Raw genomic sequence first — 14,737 nt, 5'->3', positions numbered from 1 at the left:
TTGCCCCCATAGGAGGGCCTGAGGAGCGTGCAAAGGTACCCAAATATTTCCAAATTTGCTTAAAAAAACTCAATACAGTTATTCATATTAATTTCATCTGAAAAGTGGCCGTCCATAGGACTTCTAGACTCCCACCTGGCTAAAAGCCTGTGTAACAGTCAACACTGCCCTGGCCCATCTACATACCGGTAGGTGGTGGGTCGAAGTCACCCCAATCCCATCTATACAGGTGGCAGGTAGCAGTCAACACCCCCTGCCCCAACTATATAAGCGAGGGGTAGCAGATAGGACTCCCTGTCTATATATTAGGATCCCTTAACCTACGTATATAGGGATGGGCAAGCATTTCCTGGAAAATAATAAATGAAAAATTAAGTCTCAATGAAGATATGTAAGTTTTATTTTATGCATCACCATGTTACAGCACTACATAAATAATTACGTTTGACCCTGTCTCTGGGCCAGCTGTAAGTTTTTACAATTCTAAAACTTAACAGTGACTTGGTAAACAACAGCGAAAGATTGTCTGGAACATTAAAATGTAGAAAAACAACTATTGACTACAGAGGTTTAGTTCTGTCCTGATCAACTGTTTCAGCGTGTTGAGGTGAAAAGGAACAAAAACTTTCAAAAATTAACAAAATCCTATACAAAAATCTAGTTTAGAAAGTGCATCCCCTACACAGGGCACAGAGGAGTCAAGTGTGTCCGCATTGTCTGGCAGGATCCTATTCTGACAATGGTCGCCTGGGGTGAAAATATCGTCGCCTGAAGGGGTTTTTTTCGGAAAGCGAAAACATTGCTGTCTGCGGATGTCGCATGAGGGTACGAATACGATATCATCAGACAATCTGTAAACAAGTATCGCATGACGGCGCTGTATCACGTACGCTTACACGATCGCTTTGAAGGTCGTTTTGCATGGTAGAGATTTTGAATTATGGAAAAACTTGACTCCTCTGTGCCCTGTGTCCCCTACAAGTCAATAACTTTCCTGTTACCCTAATAATCAATTCAGGTTTCATTTGACAAACAACTACTGAAATTGTCAAGGGTGCTGTGATAGGTTTCAGTCTTTTACTCTGTGTGCACTAGTTGTGGAAGTATGATGCAGGGTTGTCGCTAAGGGCAGGCTGCCAGCTACATTTCACCGGCTGAAAGAGACCTTAAATCTGGCTAAAATTTCACATGAAAATAAAGACTTAGTGTTTTGTTAACTACACCCTGATGCTAGATCATCTACTATATATGTATTGCAGACCTATGACACTAGATAAATAAATCTAAAAACTTATTCCTCCTGCCTCTTCTGAACCCCAGGGGGTGTACTCCAGCTTGTTAATGACGGGGATGATCGAAGGATTTTTTTGGGTTTGAAATTTTCGATTCCGGGATTTTTTTGGGTTGGAAAATTTGGCAAGTATTTCTTTGGGTGACTTGATTTAGATAGGGGATTTTTTTGGGTATTAAAAACGAACTTAAGTGGCTTGGCACCCGGGGGGGGGGGGGGGGGGCACTCCCCTATATGGCCTATACGGGGACGTGCCGCTGGATAGGGTATGGTTTTTGACTCCTCCGGTCCTGAAAAGGGTATATAATTTCAAGCTCCTCTGTCCTAAACAGGGTCTGAAGCTGTCCTAGACAGGGTATGGATGCAAGACTGTCGTCCATGTATTTACATTGTTTTCGCTTTCGCTTCAATAAAAAGCATTATTTTATTTGGTGGGATCGGTGTTTTCGCATTTCAATGCGTCAAACATTGCGTACTGGACGTAATCACAATAAAGCATAAATGATTGTTGATGCTGTCCTTTGTCCTAAATAGGGTCTTAAAATAGGGGGTGTTGTCCTACACAGGGTAGGTATTTTAAGTTTTTATTGTCCTAAACAGGGTCAGGGTTTCAAACCCCCAGCGGCACCCCTATACCTAAACTTAGGTCAAGTGCCCACCCCGGGCTTGGCGCGGCCTTGACGTTTTTATGATATGATGAATAAACAAAAAGAGCGTTCTTTGTGTTATGTCATTGCCCCTCCTGGCAATTTTGGGGTAATTTGACAAGGAATTTTTTGGGGGGGTTATTTTTGGTCCAGGGATTTTTTTGGGTAATGTCGGAAGACTTATGGATTTTTTTGGGGTCCTGAGTTTTGCCTCCATTCGATCATCCCCGTCATTTACAAGCCGGAGTACCCCCCACCCCCCCCCCCCTGGGTTCTGAACACTAATGTGGCTACAATATTGTATATACAAACTGGGGTAGAGTTCTTTTAGACCAGTAGTAGCCTGTTCCAGGCGTTCAGTTACTCAACGCCTGGAACAGGCTAGACCAGTAGATGTATCGTGCACATTGAAACACCAACACTTCTCCATGTATATAAATACATTAAGTTTCTTTAATAGAGCCCGAGTTGAGCTGTTGTACTTCTGCGGCGAACCTCTGAACCTCTCACTGTAAAGGGTCATTCTAGAAAAATTTCAATAAGAGTACCAAGTAAAGATTGTTGTACAATTTAGAGCAAAATCCTTTCCGTGTCTCAAATAAAACATTTTCACACATAAATTTCTAGACATGAGAAAAGTTTGAAAAGCACTGCCATACTACACAACTGCTGCCAAGGTGTGCCAATTCCTGATTCCCTCTATGGTGTGCGCCTGCAGGGAATCATGGTAACTCTTTTCATCAAACCATGCGTGAGGTTGCACGAGCCTTTGCAGTGAGGAAAACCACTACCATGATTCCCTGCAGGCGCGCGCCATAGAGGGAATCAGGCTTTCATACACCGATACGAGTGTAATTTTACAGACTATTCAGCATAATTTATGTACATGACATCTGAGGTGGGGGATATGTCCTTGGTGTGGTCAGGCCTAATGAATGTATGTGTATTAAGAAAATGTTTTTGTGTGTTTCTCAAAAAAAGTGGATTGTTATTGTGATTCCCCTATGAAATGCCTAATTGCAGTTGGTAAATGACTTGAAGTACCAGAAATTGCTTGAAGTACCATCAAAATCTATTCTTGTTGTCGATTTTAGCACAATATCTGAACTGGGACTTGGAACATTTTTTAACCTAAAATAAGCAGATCAAAGCCAGCTTTAACGTCAATCTGTCTTTGGTTTTGAACTGGGATCAACTTCCTCCTCAACTTCTCTCAGTTCTCTTTCTTCATAGTCACCATCATCTTCCATATCCTCAACTCCTTCATCACCAATGTCATCCAAATCTTCCTCCTCAGGGCCAGGGTCAGCAATACACAGCATATAAATTATAAATGTAAACACAAGTAGGGGAAAGCCAAACATGAGCAAAGCAGCAATGGGCTGAGTGGTCCAGATATCCTGTGCATAAGAAAAAGAGTCATTAATGGCCATCAGAAAGCAGATCTTGTTGATCCCTAGCTTGTGTAGTTATTTTAGCGCGTTTGCAATCGCAAGGCCATGCAAAGAAAAATCAATTTTTTTCCTCGCGTGGCCCCCTCGTGCCTTTTCACGTTTCCCATACGCATGCTCCAAACTACGGCGCCTGCTACACAGGCTAGTTGATCCCCCCCCCCCCCCCCTCAGAGGTTCTAAGCTGTGGCAAAGAGCATTCCAGAAGCTTCCACAAACTACATATTGTGTAGTCAAGGGAAATACTACTTACTTTAGCTTTACCCTGAGATACAAGTACTTCCCTTTGTACTACTGCAGGGTTTGTTATTGGGAAGCGATTGGATAAAAGAATAGAGGATTTTCCTATGTAATAACCAACTTTGCACGTTCTGTAAGTCAGAAATCCACTAAGTTATTAATTGATATTGGCCGATATTGGGGATGTAGGTTGATACTAATTTATAACTTTAAGGTAAATCAGTATTGTAATGAGCGAGAAAACAAAATAACGTGATCATTTAAATTATTTCGGAAAATATAAATTGACTTACATAAATTGATTTCAAAAGTTCCCAAATTCCCTGCAACAAAAGAAAGCAACAGACAAAAACAGTTAATATTACCAAAAGATACACAATAAAGGAGGATCAACATTTCAAGATTTACGACAAATAATTATATGAACCATGGCTTACCCTGTAAAGTCTTTGGAAGTACGAGTCTCCGCCGTATCCCTAAAAGATTAAAAAAGAAATAAAAAACATTCTAAAGATGTCTACCATTCAGTTCTGCCAGTAAACTCCCTGTCATGTAAAACAGCGAGGCCTGTAAAAAGCGAAGCATGCGAGTGACATCACGACTCAGACAAGACTCAGACAAACAAACCGAAATGGCGGACGATTTTCCTAAAACACTTTCTAAAACAGTCAGTGTTCCTAAGACGCTTTCATAAAACGAAAACTTCGCCTAGTTTTCTTCTATTTCTCTCAGAACACGCTGATGTTCTCTGAGCCTTTTGGGGGTTATATTCATTTGCATTCTATTTTTAGATCTTGTGCGCTTCGCTATTATGGATGCTGATCATAACAATATGTAAATGTAGTGCCTGTAGCTGTATTAAACAGTTTCTTGAGTAGAGTGCTTTGCAGCAAAATCATTTTTTGTGCTGTAGATTCACAGCCCTGGCATCTTTGTAAAAGTTATAAAGTCTACCACACAACTCTTATTGCTTTTGTAAGTTTCTTTGCGGCAGAGTTTCCATTGTTTTTCATCTTTTTTCTCAGCTAACTGTTACCTTTGCTCGACCTTCCAACACATCCTGAAGGAAAGATGTGAGCTGTTGTTCTGTAAGCTCCTCTTTAATCTCCGAGTACTGCTTCAAGTAATACACATGATTTGTAGTGTTGTATGCCATCAGAAATGGTGCTGTGAGTGAGCTGGAAGTGAAGAAAATCTCTGTATCATTGATTTCTCGAACCTCCAGGGGAAAGGAAAATTGTATCGAGAAATCAGGAGGTTCATGAAATCGGGGGTTTAAGTTTTTTTTTTTATTTTTTTTTTCATTTTTATTTTTTATTTTTTAGGGTTTAAGTAATTAATCACAGGCATACTATCCAAGGGATAGGAGGACTGTCGAAAGGGAGCTGAAAGAGGATGGTTTAAGAACATAAGCAGCAGCAGCTAATTGGTTGCAGAGGACAGAACAGCCTGGATCCAAGGGGAATGAAAATTGGTTTGAGAGACCTCCACTTCTGTTAATAGTTTTTAACTACGCCATTTTTAGTAATTTTAAGTCAGCTTTTGAATGATGATAGCCAAATTGTCAAGGCCCAGTTTGTGTCATCAGCCAGAGCCTTGGTACTTTTGGTGTGATGTGAGTTCTAACTGAATGGAAGCTGCTAATTTAAAATGTGTTACCTCATCATTATATTTGTTGCTATGGTATCTCCCAGCATCCAACCAAATTGGAAGTACCTGAAATAGGTTTTAAATAACACTTCTGTAAAAATTAGAAATTTAAAATATCAATGTTTAGACTTTACTACAGCTTGCAATGCAATAAAGATGATGTTGCTGAATCCCGACCCAGTGCATTTGCTAAACTTTCAACTGAAGATTTACACTGTTAGTTATGACAGCACAACTTTGTACTTGCCTGTGAAACCTTTCCCTTTCATTTACTGCCACACTTTTAACAACTTTGCTAACCCTAACAATTGGAAGACAACGTTAGTCAAAATAATAGTTGTTTAACGTCGCATTTAACAGCTGAAATTTTAAGCTGCAATAAACCATATTTCTAGGGTTAATCTTTTCAATGAAACAACATGATGAGAGGTAGAAGAACACAAAAAAAGTGTGATGTGAAAGTTAACCAATCATGTTACAGCGCACTATACACCCAGGGGTAGACTGTGTAAGAAACCAAAGATTCTTGACTTGTGAAAGGTGTGGGTACCCTGTAGTGACATGTGAATATCGCAGCTGTTTGCTGTGTTCCTAGTTGTAAAACATGCAGGTCGAAAGCTGTGAAAACAAAGATTGTTATAAGCTGTGAAGCCGTGATTTAAGACGATGAGTTTACTAGAACAAATCGTAAACACAGCAGATTTCAGAAAAAAACGAATTTATTCTGGATTCCAATTCCACTGGAGGTGTGAGTTGAAAGGTGTTGTTTACCAAAAATATAGCTACTTACTACCTTTGAGATGTTAAAGATCACAAAAAAGATGCAATGTGACAGCTCACCAATCGTAAACATGGCAGATAATAAAGAAAGTAGTCATATACCTTTCATTGATTTTCTTTTTGCTTTTCTGCTCAGCAAATACAACAAGTAACATGACTTTACCTTGCAAAGAAATCACCAGGCAATATTAAAATGAGACTTCTAAATAGGAAATAAGTAAGTACCGTACAAGGTAATTAAGCAATTATTGGATGAGGTTGAGCATGATATCATGAATTATCAAAACCAAGGTCTGTGTTATCTGCCGAAGCTGAGGATAACACAGACACGAAGTTTTGATAATTCAAGTTATCATGCGAAAACCGAATTCAATAACTGTTTTATTATTATCATACGTTTTCAAACAATTTGCCATCACTTTTTCTAGCGCCGGCTTAAAACTTTGTCAGAACATTGGCCAAAGGGGTTTTATCTTGTGGTTCCTCCAGGTTCTTCTCCCTTAAATAATCATTCAGAATTTGTTGTTCTCTTGGTGTTTTTAGAATCTTTACTCTGGATTGGAAACGGAGGCAAATTGCTCAGTCATACTTTTCAAAAGTTTGACAGCACTACACGGACGAAGGGCTTGGAAACTAGGCAGACTTTGAACTTGACATGATAACCCAATATCTGCTGCCGATATTGGGTTATCATGTCAAGTTCACATGCTACTGAATATTGACTGAATGCTCTCAACCAATCACATGTTTCAAAGTAATTCTAATGTATAATAAAGTATGTAAAGGTAGGTGTTTTAAAATTAATAGTTTCCCACAAATTATTGGGAATTTCAAGTAAAAAAATGTTGTAATATATTATGTATTACCGGTAAGTACTGATTAACTCTCATGTTCTATTAGTATTAATAACACAAAACTTATAGCTTCACCAAGTTATTCTAAAACGCCATTGAATCTAAAACATTCATTAATTTGTTCTTGAAATTTGAATCCATTTGGATTATTTTTTTACTAGAAGACATTGACTTACTAATAAATCTGACATAATTTAGCTACTTAACTTACCAGTTTCAGAGATATCATGAAAATTGGACCTTGTGACATGAACAAATGCTTCAAATCTTTCACTATTTACCCATTCAGATACACTCTGTTCACTAACATCCTCTGGAACTTAACAGAAAAAAACAACAGAAAATCAATAATAATAAACAAAGTCTGCACTCGAGTAAAAAAGGCTCATTGATCACTGACTGCTGCGGCAGCTTATACCAGTTTTCATTACAATCATGGGGTAAGTAGAACTACTGTGACCCATCCCCTCCCCCCTCTTTGAATAATGCGATACTGGTCCATTGCAGCTGACAAGGGTCTTATTATAGTGGGTCGTTCAGTCCGCAGACCACCATATTTTTTTCTTCCTAGATCGCAAATTTCTTTAATTTATTTTCTCCTAAAGGCCAAGACCGTCATTAGTTTCATGACCATAGACCACCAGATAATAAGAAAGAGTATGCCTGCAGACCGATGCTCAAAATTGGCTTAATATGCCAGACTGCCAGAGTATAGTCCCGGGGGGGGGGGGGGGGTACCTATAATGGCCTATACGGTGAGGTGTATATAAAAGGGTAGGGATTTCACAAGTTTAGGTATATGAAAGGATAGGGAAATCTGCCATAATGATATTTTTAAAGGCCTTTACATTAAATACTTCGAGCAGAAGCAACTTTTGGCTATATTGTCTTAATTTATTAAGCGCTACATAAAAATGACAAGAAAACTTCACGTTTAGGTAAATGTGATGTCGTGTAGGTATATGAAAGGGGTGCCTCTTTGCAATAAAAGGTATACAAAAGGGGTATCTTTTCTATCAAAATGGTATGTAAAAAGGTAAGGGGTTGGATCTCTGGGCGGAGCCTCCCCGTACAAAACTTTTTGATACCCCCCCCCCCCCGGGAGTATAGTAGACCTTGCTAACCCTAAATATTAATTATGTAGGGTTGGTTTAGCTAACAAATGCGGGTACTCCTAGGTGGAATGAGGCAGGCTAATATATAGCATCTTGCCTATGAACACTTAATGACTCTGGTCAATGCAACTGCTAGATCTGGAGTCCAATGCATGAACTAGTGGGCCAGTGGGCTAACCAAATATTGTGCTTCAAGTAATTTTAATGCATTTAAAGCTATTTCAATGCAATGCACTCTGATACAAGCAGAGCTATATTGTGGCTTGTAATTTATTTCATAATTTCCTAACCTTAAAGTGACATTACAAATAACACCAAAAATGCTATGAACCTAAAAACAAAATGAAAATACAGACTGCCACATACCTTGAAATGGGAAAATGGAATCATCTTTTGAAACTACAATGGTTGGTGTTTTTACTTGAACATCCTTTAAATAAACAGAAAAATTATAAGGCTTACTCTGACTTAGACTACCGGTATGCTACGGAGTAAATTATTATCGCACACTGAAACTTCTCAAGGCCAAGACTTGCATAACTGTATAGTATTTGGTAATGGTAATTATATACCAAACAAGTGAATAGTGCTTTTTGTGCGCGCTGGTTGGTTAACTCAGAGGTGATTAGCAAAGTACTATTCACCTCCGAGCAGCTAAAGAAAAACAAACTGCCTTCGCACATCGCTTTTTTTATCAAAAGTGATGTTTTGGTCCGCTAGTTATTCAACTTATGTGGTATATACTAAAACAATTATTCATCTCGGTGTCGGTGAATGTGGTGGATATTTACCTTGGCGCTTCGCGGCTCGGTAAATATCCACCACCCCCCAAAAAAACCCCAAAAACCCACCAGATAATTTTAACTATTCACCTCCACTTCGGTGAATAACTGTTAATTAGACTAAGTGGAGTTTACAATTCATGGTGTATCTGAGTGAGTCATTATAAAATTACGAGCATGAATCTTACTTCCTGAATTGTACAACACAAGGTCCAATCAAATAATCGTATCAACAACAAAAGTTATTTCTGTTAAAAAATTATTTATTATATTTTCTGGGTGCTTATTAATTCTACATGAACCTCAAACAGACTAAGAGAGATTACTAGAAAAAAGAGGGTCCTTGAAAGAGGGTGGGACTCATTTTACAGATGTAGTAATGTTCAGTGCATTTATTCACCATCAGCACAATACAACCATTCAGCTGATGCTGTATGTAGTTTGCTTGTAAGATCATGTTAAAATGCAATGAATCATTTCCTTGATTTTATGATAAACCTCACCTTAGGTAATGCTCCCTGATCAATTTGATAAAAGTAGCTCTGAATGACTCTGTCTTCAGCAACGTTTAAATAAATATCCTAAAAAAAGAATTTTTGTAATTTAAGACTCATAAACACTTCTTTGCTTCAATAATACTTTCTTTAGCACTCCTACTCTCCAAATAATGGCTGTTAAATTCCGATAATGAGCCTTTGTGAAAGTAAGCACAACCATCCCTCCCCCCCTTGGGCTCTCAATAAAAAAACAGCCCCACAAATCTCAAAAAAAATACATCCTTCCGTGGCTCTCTCTTATAACTGCATGCTGCTGTATATTTTGATTGAAACAAAAATTATCATGGAATAATAAATATTATATGTGGCTAAGTTAGATTCAAGCCAATGCTTGTCAACAGCCATTCTCAGTGGTCAGCAATATTATAAGCGACCTTTAGATTTGACTACGAGTATGAGATCTAGTATGAGTATGACTTTGGAATTTTGAGACATTTAAATCCCCCGAACTATAACTCTTCGGCGTCGTCACTGACCAACACATAAATAAACATTAGGGATAAGATTGGTGTAATAGGTAACTATATGAGGCACACCAATTTGGTTTGAAAACGCATACTCATACACAATCTAAAGGTCGCTATTATCTCCACTGATTCTTTAAGTGTGACAGTGCCTTGATGGTTGCCATTCTCAGGGGTACCATAGATACTTGTGCATCCTTTTGATCTTGAATCAGGCATGACTCCACCTTATAGGGGTACCTACCCCAAGCACGTCAATTGGCGAACAATGTAATTTAATATTCATGTCACAGATCAATATTTACCTTGAGTTTCGCTGATAATTGTGGATTCTCACTGCTTGTTACTAAAAAGAAACAGACACTTTTCTCTTTTCTAACTCTTTCCACTTGTGCAGCATTCTGAAGCTCAGTTACTGCTGGCCTGTAGTAAAAATATTAATGTTCGAAAAACAAATCAATACCACCAAACAAAAAAGCGAGAAAAATATGACCCAGCAATTGTACTGCAATTTAAGCAATTGAAAGGAAATGAAAAATAATAAAGGGCTTCTGCCCGGGGGGGACTCCCATATTAAAGGGACGGGGATGCTCGTCGGAAATTTTGAAAGAACCCCTAAAAGAGACAATCTGGGCGTGGCTCAGCTATTTTGCCCAAAGATACAATCTGAGAAAACTTATATTGGTATATTTCTTCGTGTGTACCCTAATATTGTCATTTTCTTGCATTTTCCCCACAACACACTAAGCAAGACCCAAAGTCCGAAATTTATACCCCTACGAGCGACGAGCATCCCCGTCACTCTCATATGGGAGCCCCCCCCCCCCCCGGGGGCTTTTGTTCAACAGAATTTGAACCTATGAGCACTGTGTTGACCAGTTAACATGTACCTGTTGGCTTTCTCTGCAAACTGGACAATATCCTGGACTGTACGATCTCCTTCAAATGTTATTACACGCTTTCCTTTAATGCTGCAATCACAAAAAAAGAAAAAAATTGGAGCTTCCTTCATTTAATTACATGTTTTTCCAAAATGTAAGTAGTAAGTATCGTTATTGGTCTCCTTTAGGGGTTTAATTGAAATTTTCTAAAAAGTATCCCAGTCGCTTTTTAGAGGAGTCTCCCTCCCCAGGGTATGGACAAAACCCACTGCCTGGTGACCATGTTAAGGAGTCTATGTTAAGCAGGTAGCTGGACACTGGGATTTAACTGTAACAGGATATGGTTACTTATACTCAGCTGAGGAGACAATTAATTAATTGAATGTACCGTAAAAACTTGAATGTGTAAAGGCCACACCTTTTGGCTGAAATTTTGGGATCGAAATCATGGACCCTGTGCGGCTTATCTACGAGTGTGGCTTATACAACCCTCCAAGTTAAGTTATACAACCCCAAGTTATACAACCCTCCAAGTTAAGTTTTAGTCGCCATGGCGACTAAAATTTTGGAGCTGGCGACTAAATTGGAACCAAAGTCGCCAGCCTGGCAACTAAAATTGAGAAGGAGGATTGAAAGCGTAAGCTTTTAAATTTAGCGACTAAAATTTTTCACTGGCGACCAAACCTGAGCAGTCGGTGGCCAAATGGCCACTAAGGAAAAAAAATAAACTTGGAGGGTTGTTATACATGAGTTTTTAGGGTACTAGATTTCGATTTATACTCACAATTTAATTGAAGGATATCCTCTGACACCAAATTCTCTTGCTATTGCTGATAATTACAAACAAAAGTTATGAATCAAACCATGAATTTATTTGATGACAATTTTTGATTGTGCTATCTAAATGTTTCCATACCTGAAAATCTAGTAGCATCTAATTTGGCAACTGTGATAGGGGAGCCTTGAAGAGTTCTTGCTACTTCTGACCATATAGGCTCTAGTTTCTTGCAGTAACCACACCATGGTGCATAAAACTGAATGAACAAGACAGCTACAGTAAGTGGTTAGAAATATTTATAACATGGATAGCAGAGCCAAGCAATCAAATTCAGTTCATGTAATAGTACATGTTATTAGCATGAGCAAATTGCTTTGCCAGAAAGTTTTTTTTTTCTTGCACCAGTTTTGATGTACCGGCAATGTTAGCACTATCCAGTTACGGTGCGCTTGAGAAGTTTGGAGAGCACTCACGAAGCTTCTTTCGTGTTCTCCAAATTTCCAGCGTGCATCCATAACTTGATAGTGCACACTAAAGCATGAGCCAATTGTTAAATTAGAGAAGAAATGGTAATTGACCACCAAAAGAAAAATGATTCTTAAAGGTGGGACAGATCCAAAAAATTGTGCTAATGCATTGGATAATGTGATTGTTTACTTTTGCAAACTCACACAAAAACAAAATTTTAACAGTTTCATAGCTTGCCTCAAGTGTTTTTGTTTTAAGAGGAGCAGGGATAGCAAGTGGTGAGAGCACTGTCTTGTCAAGATCCTATCAATGTGGCCTGGGTTTGAATCTCAGACCCAGCATCATGACGTGTGGGTTGAATTTGTTCATGGTTCTCGTCCTTGTACCAAAGGTATCTCTCCAGCTTCTCGGGCTTTCATCCCTCCACCCTCCACAAAACCAACAATTTCAAATTTCAATTCAATCTGGAAGTGGATTAAGACCCACTCAGTGGATATGCCACAGCATTTTCCCATTTATTTTATTTCTATTTACCCACTTCTGTCACCCCTCCAATTATTGAGAAAGGAAAACTACAGACAACTTCACTAATTTAAAAGTTTACCCTACCTCTACTAGCCAACTTCCATCATTCTTTAATTCTGCAAACCTGAGATCAAGATAAGAAATAGGGGGCTTGTGAAAATTTTAACACAAGAAGAAAGAAATCCAGATTACGGTCATATAATTATGTAGAACAGGCTGTTTAGTAGGGAAGAGTGTGAAGCGTGATACACAAGGGCAAAGTAAACATATCGTGAGGTGACCACATGATGGTAAGATATAGTGCTTCCAAAGATCAAGAGGGGAGCAGAAAATGCTTAACCACCTGAGAGGTGGTGAATGATTCTTCAAAAAAACATGTCTCACAGAATTTTAGCCAAATTTCAGGGGTCTAGTCATCTTGAATTTTATGGGAGGTCTTCTTGCATTCTCAATTTCTTTTGTAAGGCTAAGGTAGTCTCAGGCTCGCAGAAAAGATATCAGTCTCACTGTCTTGCAAATATCAGTCGCACTGTCTGCTAAATGAGGGATGTCAAATAGTAAATGTGAGACTGCGTGACGGCAAGACTGATATCTTTTCAGCGAGTCCGAGACCAATTTTGAGCCTTGGAAAAGAAATTAAGACTCTGAAAAGGCGTCAAAGAAAAATTTGTGATGACGAAACCCCTGAAATGTGGCTAAAATTTTGCGAGACACGCTTTTTTTTGCAGGACCATTCACCACCCCTAAAAAAATAAACTGGTCCAGGCATGGACAGAAGGGCTACTCAACTTTCTTTCAAGGCTTATATTCTGAACACTAGCCCAAGCTGTACTTAACTCTCTGACATGCTGATCTAAAAGGCTTTTTGTTACTTTAGAATACTCGGCCACTTATTTGTATGTCATTGAATAAGAATATCATGAAACCCAATCTGTTAAAATTCCTCGTTATCTACAAAGCTTTCCAACATGTAAATGAGGTGGACCAAAGTACCCTGAATTCTCATCTGTAGTTGCTCCGACAGTTAGTTTTAGCAAAGTTAGTGCTCTACTAGCTATGCTTTTAGATAGTGTTCCTTATAGGGACGACCTACTGTCTGAATGAAAGCAAAAACCATAAAAAACTAACCAGAAGTTAAGCTTATGATGCTGTTCAGACTGTCCATTTGAGTTTCACTCGAGTTTACAGACAAATGACATAAAAACTTCAAAGCGACTACACGCAAATATTTTTAAATATCGAGATTCTATAATATGGGTCTTGAATCATTGATAACTTTCTATTCTGTATTTTTCACACGGGATCAACACAATTGTAAGCTTACTTGGATAAAACAAACAAAGAGAAATGTTGACAATTATTAGAAATTATAGGAACTATTGCTAACTTTATAGAGAACGCAGCGCTCGTCTGAATTCAACCAATGCGGAACAAATGAATAGTTTTTCACCTCGGCTTTTTAAACATGTTTAAATCAGCAATAATACTAAAACAATACTTACAATAAAATTATTTTTAAGGTTTTATTTTCGACAATGTAAAAAAGTACAACAGCTTCTTGCACAATGAACTCACCTATCGTCTAATTCCCTCACGAAAGCGCTGCATCCACAAAACAAAAGTGCTGAAAAACGTAAACTAGATCAGAGCATGCCACTCATTATATGTATTGCAAACAAATGTCATTATTTACCTAATGCAGGGACGGAGAGACAGAATATACGCTGAAAAAACCCTGAACTTCTTTTCTCGGCCGCCATCTTTGACAGCTGGCTTTTGAACTAGTCCCAGTCTTTCCACGGTTGTCAGTGACCGAAGTCTGCAGATAGCCTGGTACCCTCCATCTGCATAAAGAATACCGTAGAATTCCGGTTATAAGCCCTGGGCTTATACAACTTCGTAAGGGGTTTTGGGTGGGCTTATAAGCGGAGGGGCTTATATCCGGGAGGGCTTATAAGCGGAATGAAAAAACGTTTCAAAACGAGCCACGGGAGTGTTGATGGAAATACGTTTTTAAGTAAAAACACATAAAAAGCAACATTTAGCCTATTCATACTGTCATCTGGTGAGGGGGGCTTATATCCGGGGGGGGGGGCTTATAACCGGATGTATTTTTTTTGTTTTCAGGATGATGGGCCTATAACCGGGGGGGCTTATAAGCGGGGGGCTTATAACCGGAATTCTACGGTATTGCAGAAAAAAAGGCAGAAAACGTCAACTGCTGAACAGCTCAATCGTTTTGTCCAAATTATAG

The 14,737-nt window shown here is 38.7% G+C and overlaps 1 protein-coding gene across 2 annotated transcripts; it reads right to left on the bottom strand.

The window, feature by feature from the left end:
* Nucleotides 1-376: 376 nt before the first annotated feature.
* Nucleotides 377-14,259, bottom strand: LOC144649522 (protein disulfide-isomerase TMX3-like). 2 transcript variants are annotated; one of them, XM_078509033.1, is made up of 18 exons: nucleotides 14,177-14,259; nucleotides 14,059-14,107; nucleotides 12,568-12,607; nucleotides 11,629-11,746; nucleotides 11,497-11,542; nucleotides 10,722-10,802; nucleotides 10,137-10,254; nucleotides 9,314-9,391; nucleotides 8,395-8,458; nucleotides 7,125-7,232; nucleotides 6,162-6,222; nucleotides 5,527-5,580; nucleotides 5,289-5,345; nucleotides 4,666-4,807; nucleotides 4,067-4,105; nucleotides 3,923-3,952; nucleotides 3,070-3,338; nucleotides 377-2,462 (listed from the first exon to the last, which is right to left on the bottom strand). In XM_078509033.1, the coding sequence occupies exons 1-17, from the start codon at nucleotides 14,241-14,243 to the stop codon at nucleotides 3,102-3,104; spliced, it is 1,389 nt and encodes a 462-aa protein (XP_078365159.1). In that variant the 5' UTR covers nucleotides 14,244-14,259; the 3' UTR covers nucleotides 377-2,462; nucleotides 3,070-3,101. The 2 variants fall into 2 exon arrangements, with proteins under 2 accessions (XP_078365159.1, XP_078365158.1); XM_078509032.1 differs by having other exon boundaries at nucleotides 377-3,338.
* Nucleotides 14,260-14,737: the final 478 nt, after the last annotated feature.

The sequence above is a fragment of the Oculina patagonica genome, chromosome 4 (genome assembly GCF_052425735.1).
Source record: "Oculina patagonica isolate OP01 chromosome 4, crgOcupat, whole genome shotgun sequence".
In the NCBI taxonomy this organism is placed as follows: Eukaryota; Metazoa; Cnidaria; class Anthozoa; order Scleractinia; family Oculinidae; genus Oculina; species Oculina patagonica.
The sequence above is the reverse complement of the archived record's forward strand: the minus strand, read 5'-3'. Positions and strand labels throughout refer to the sequence as shown.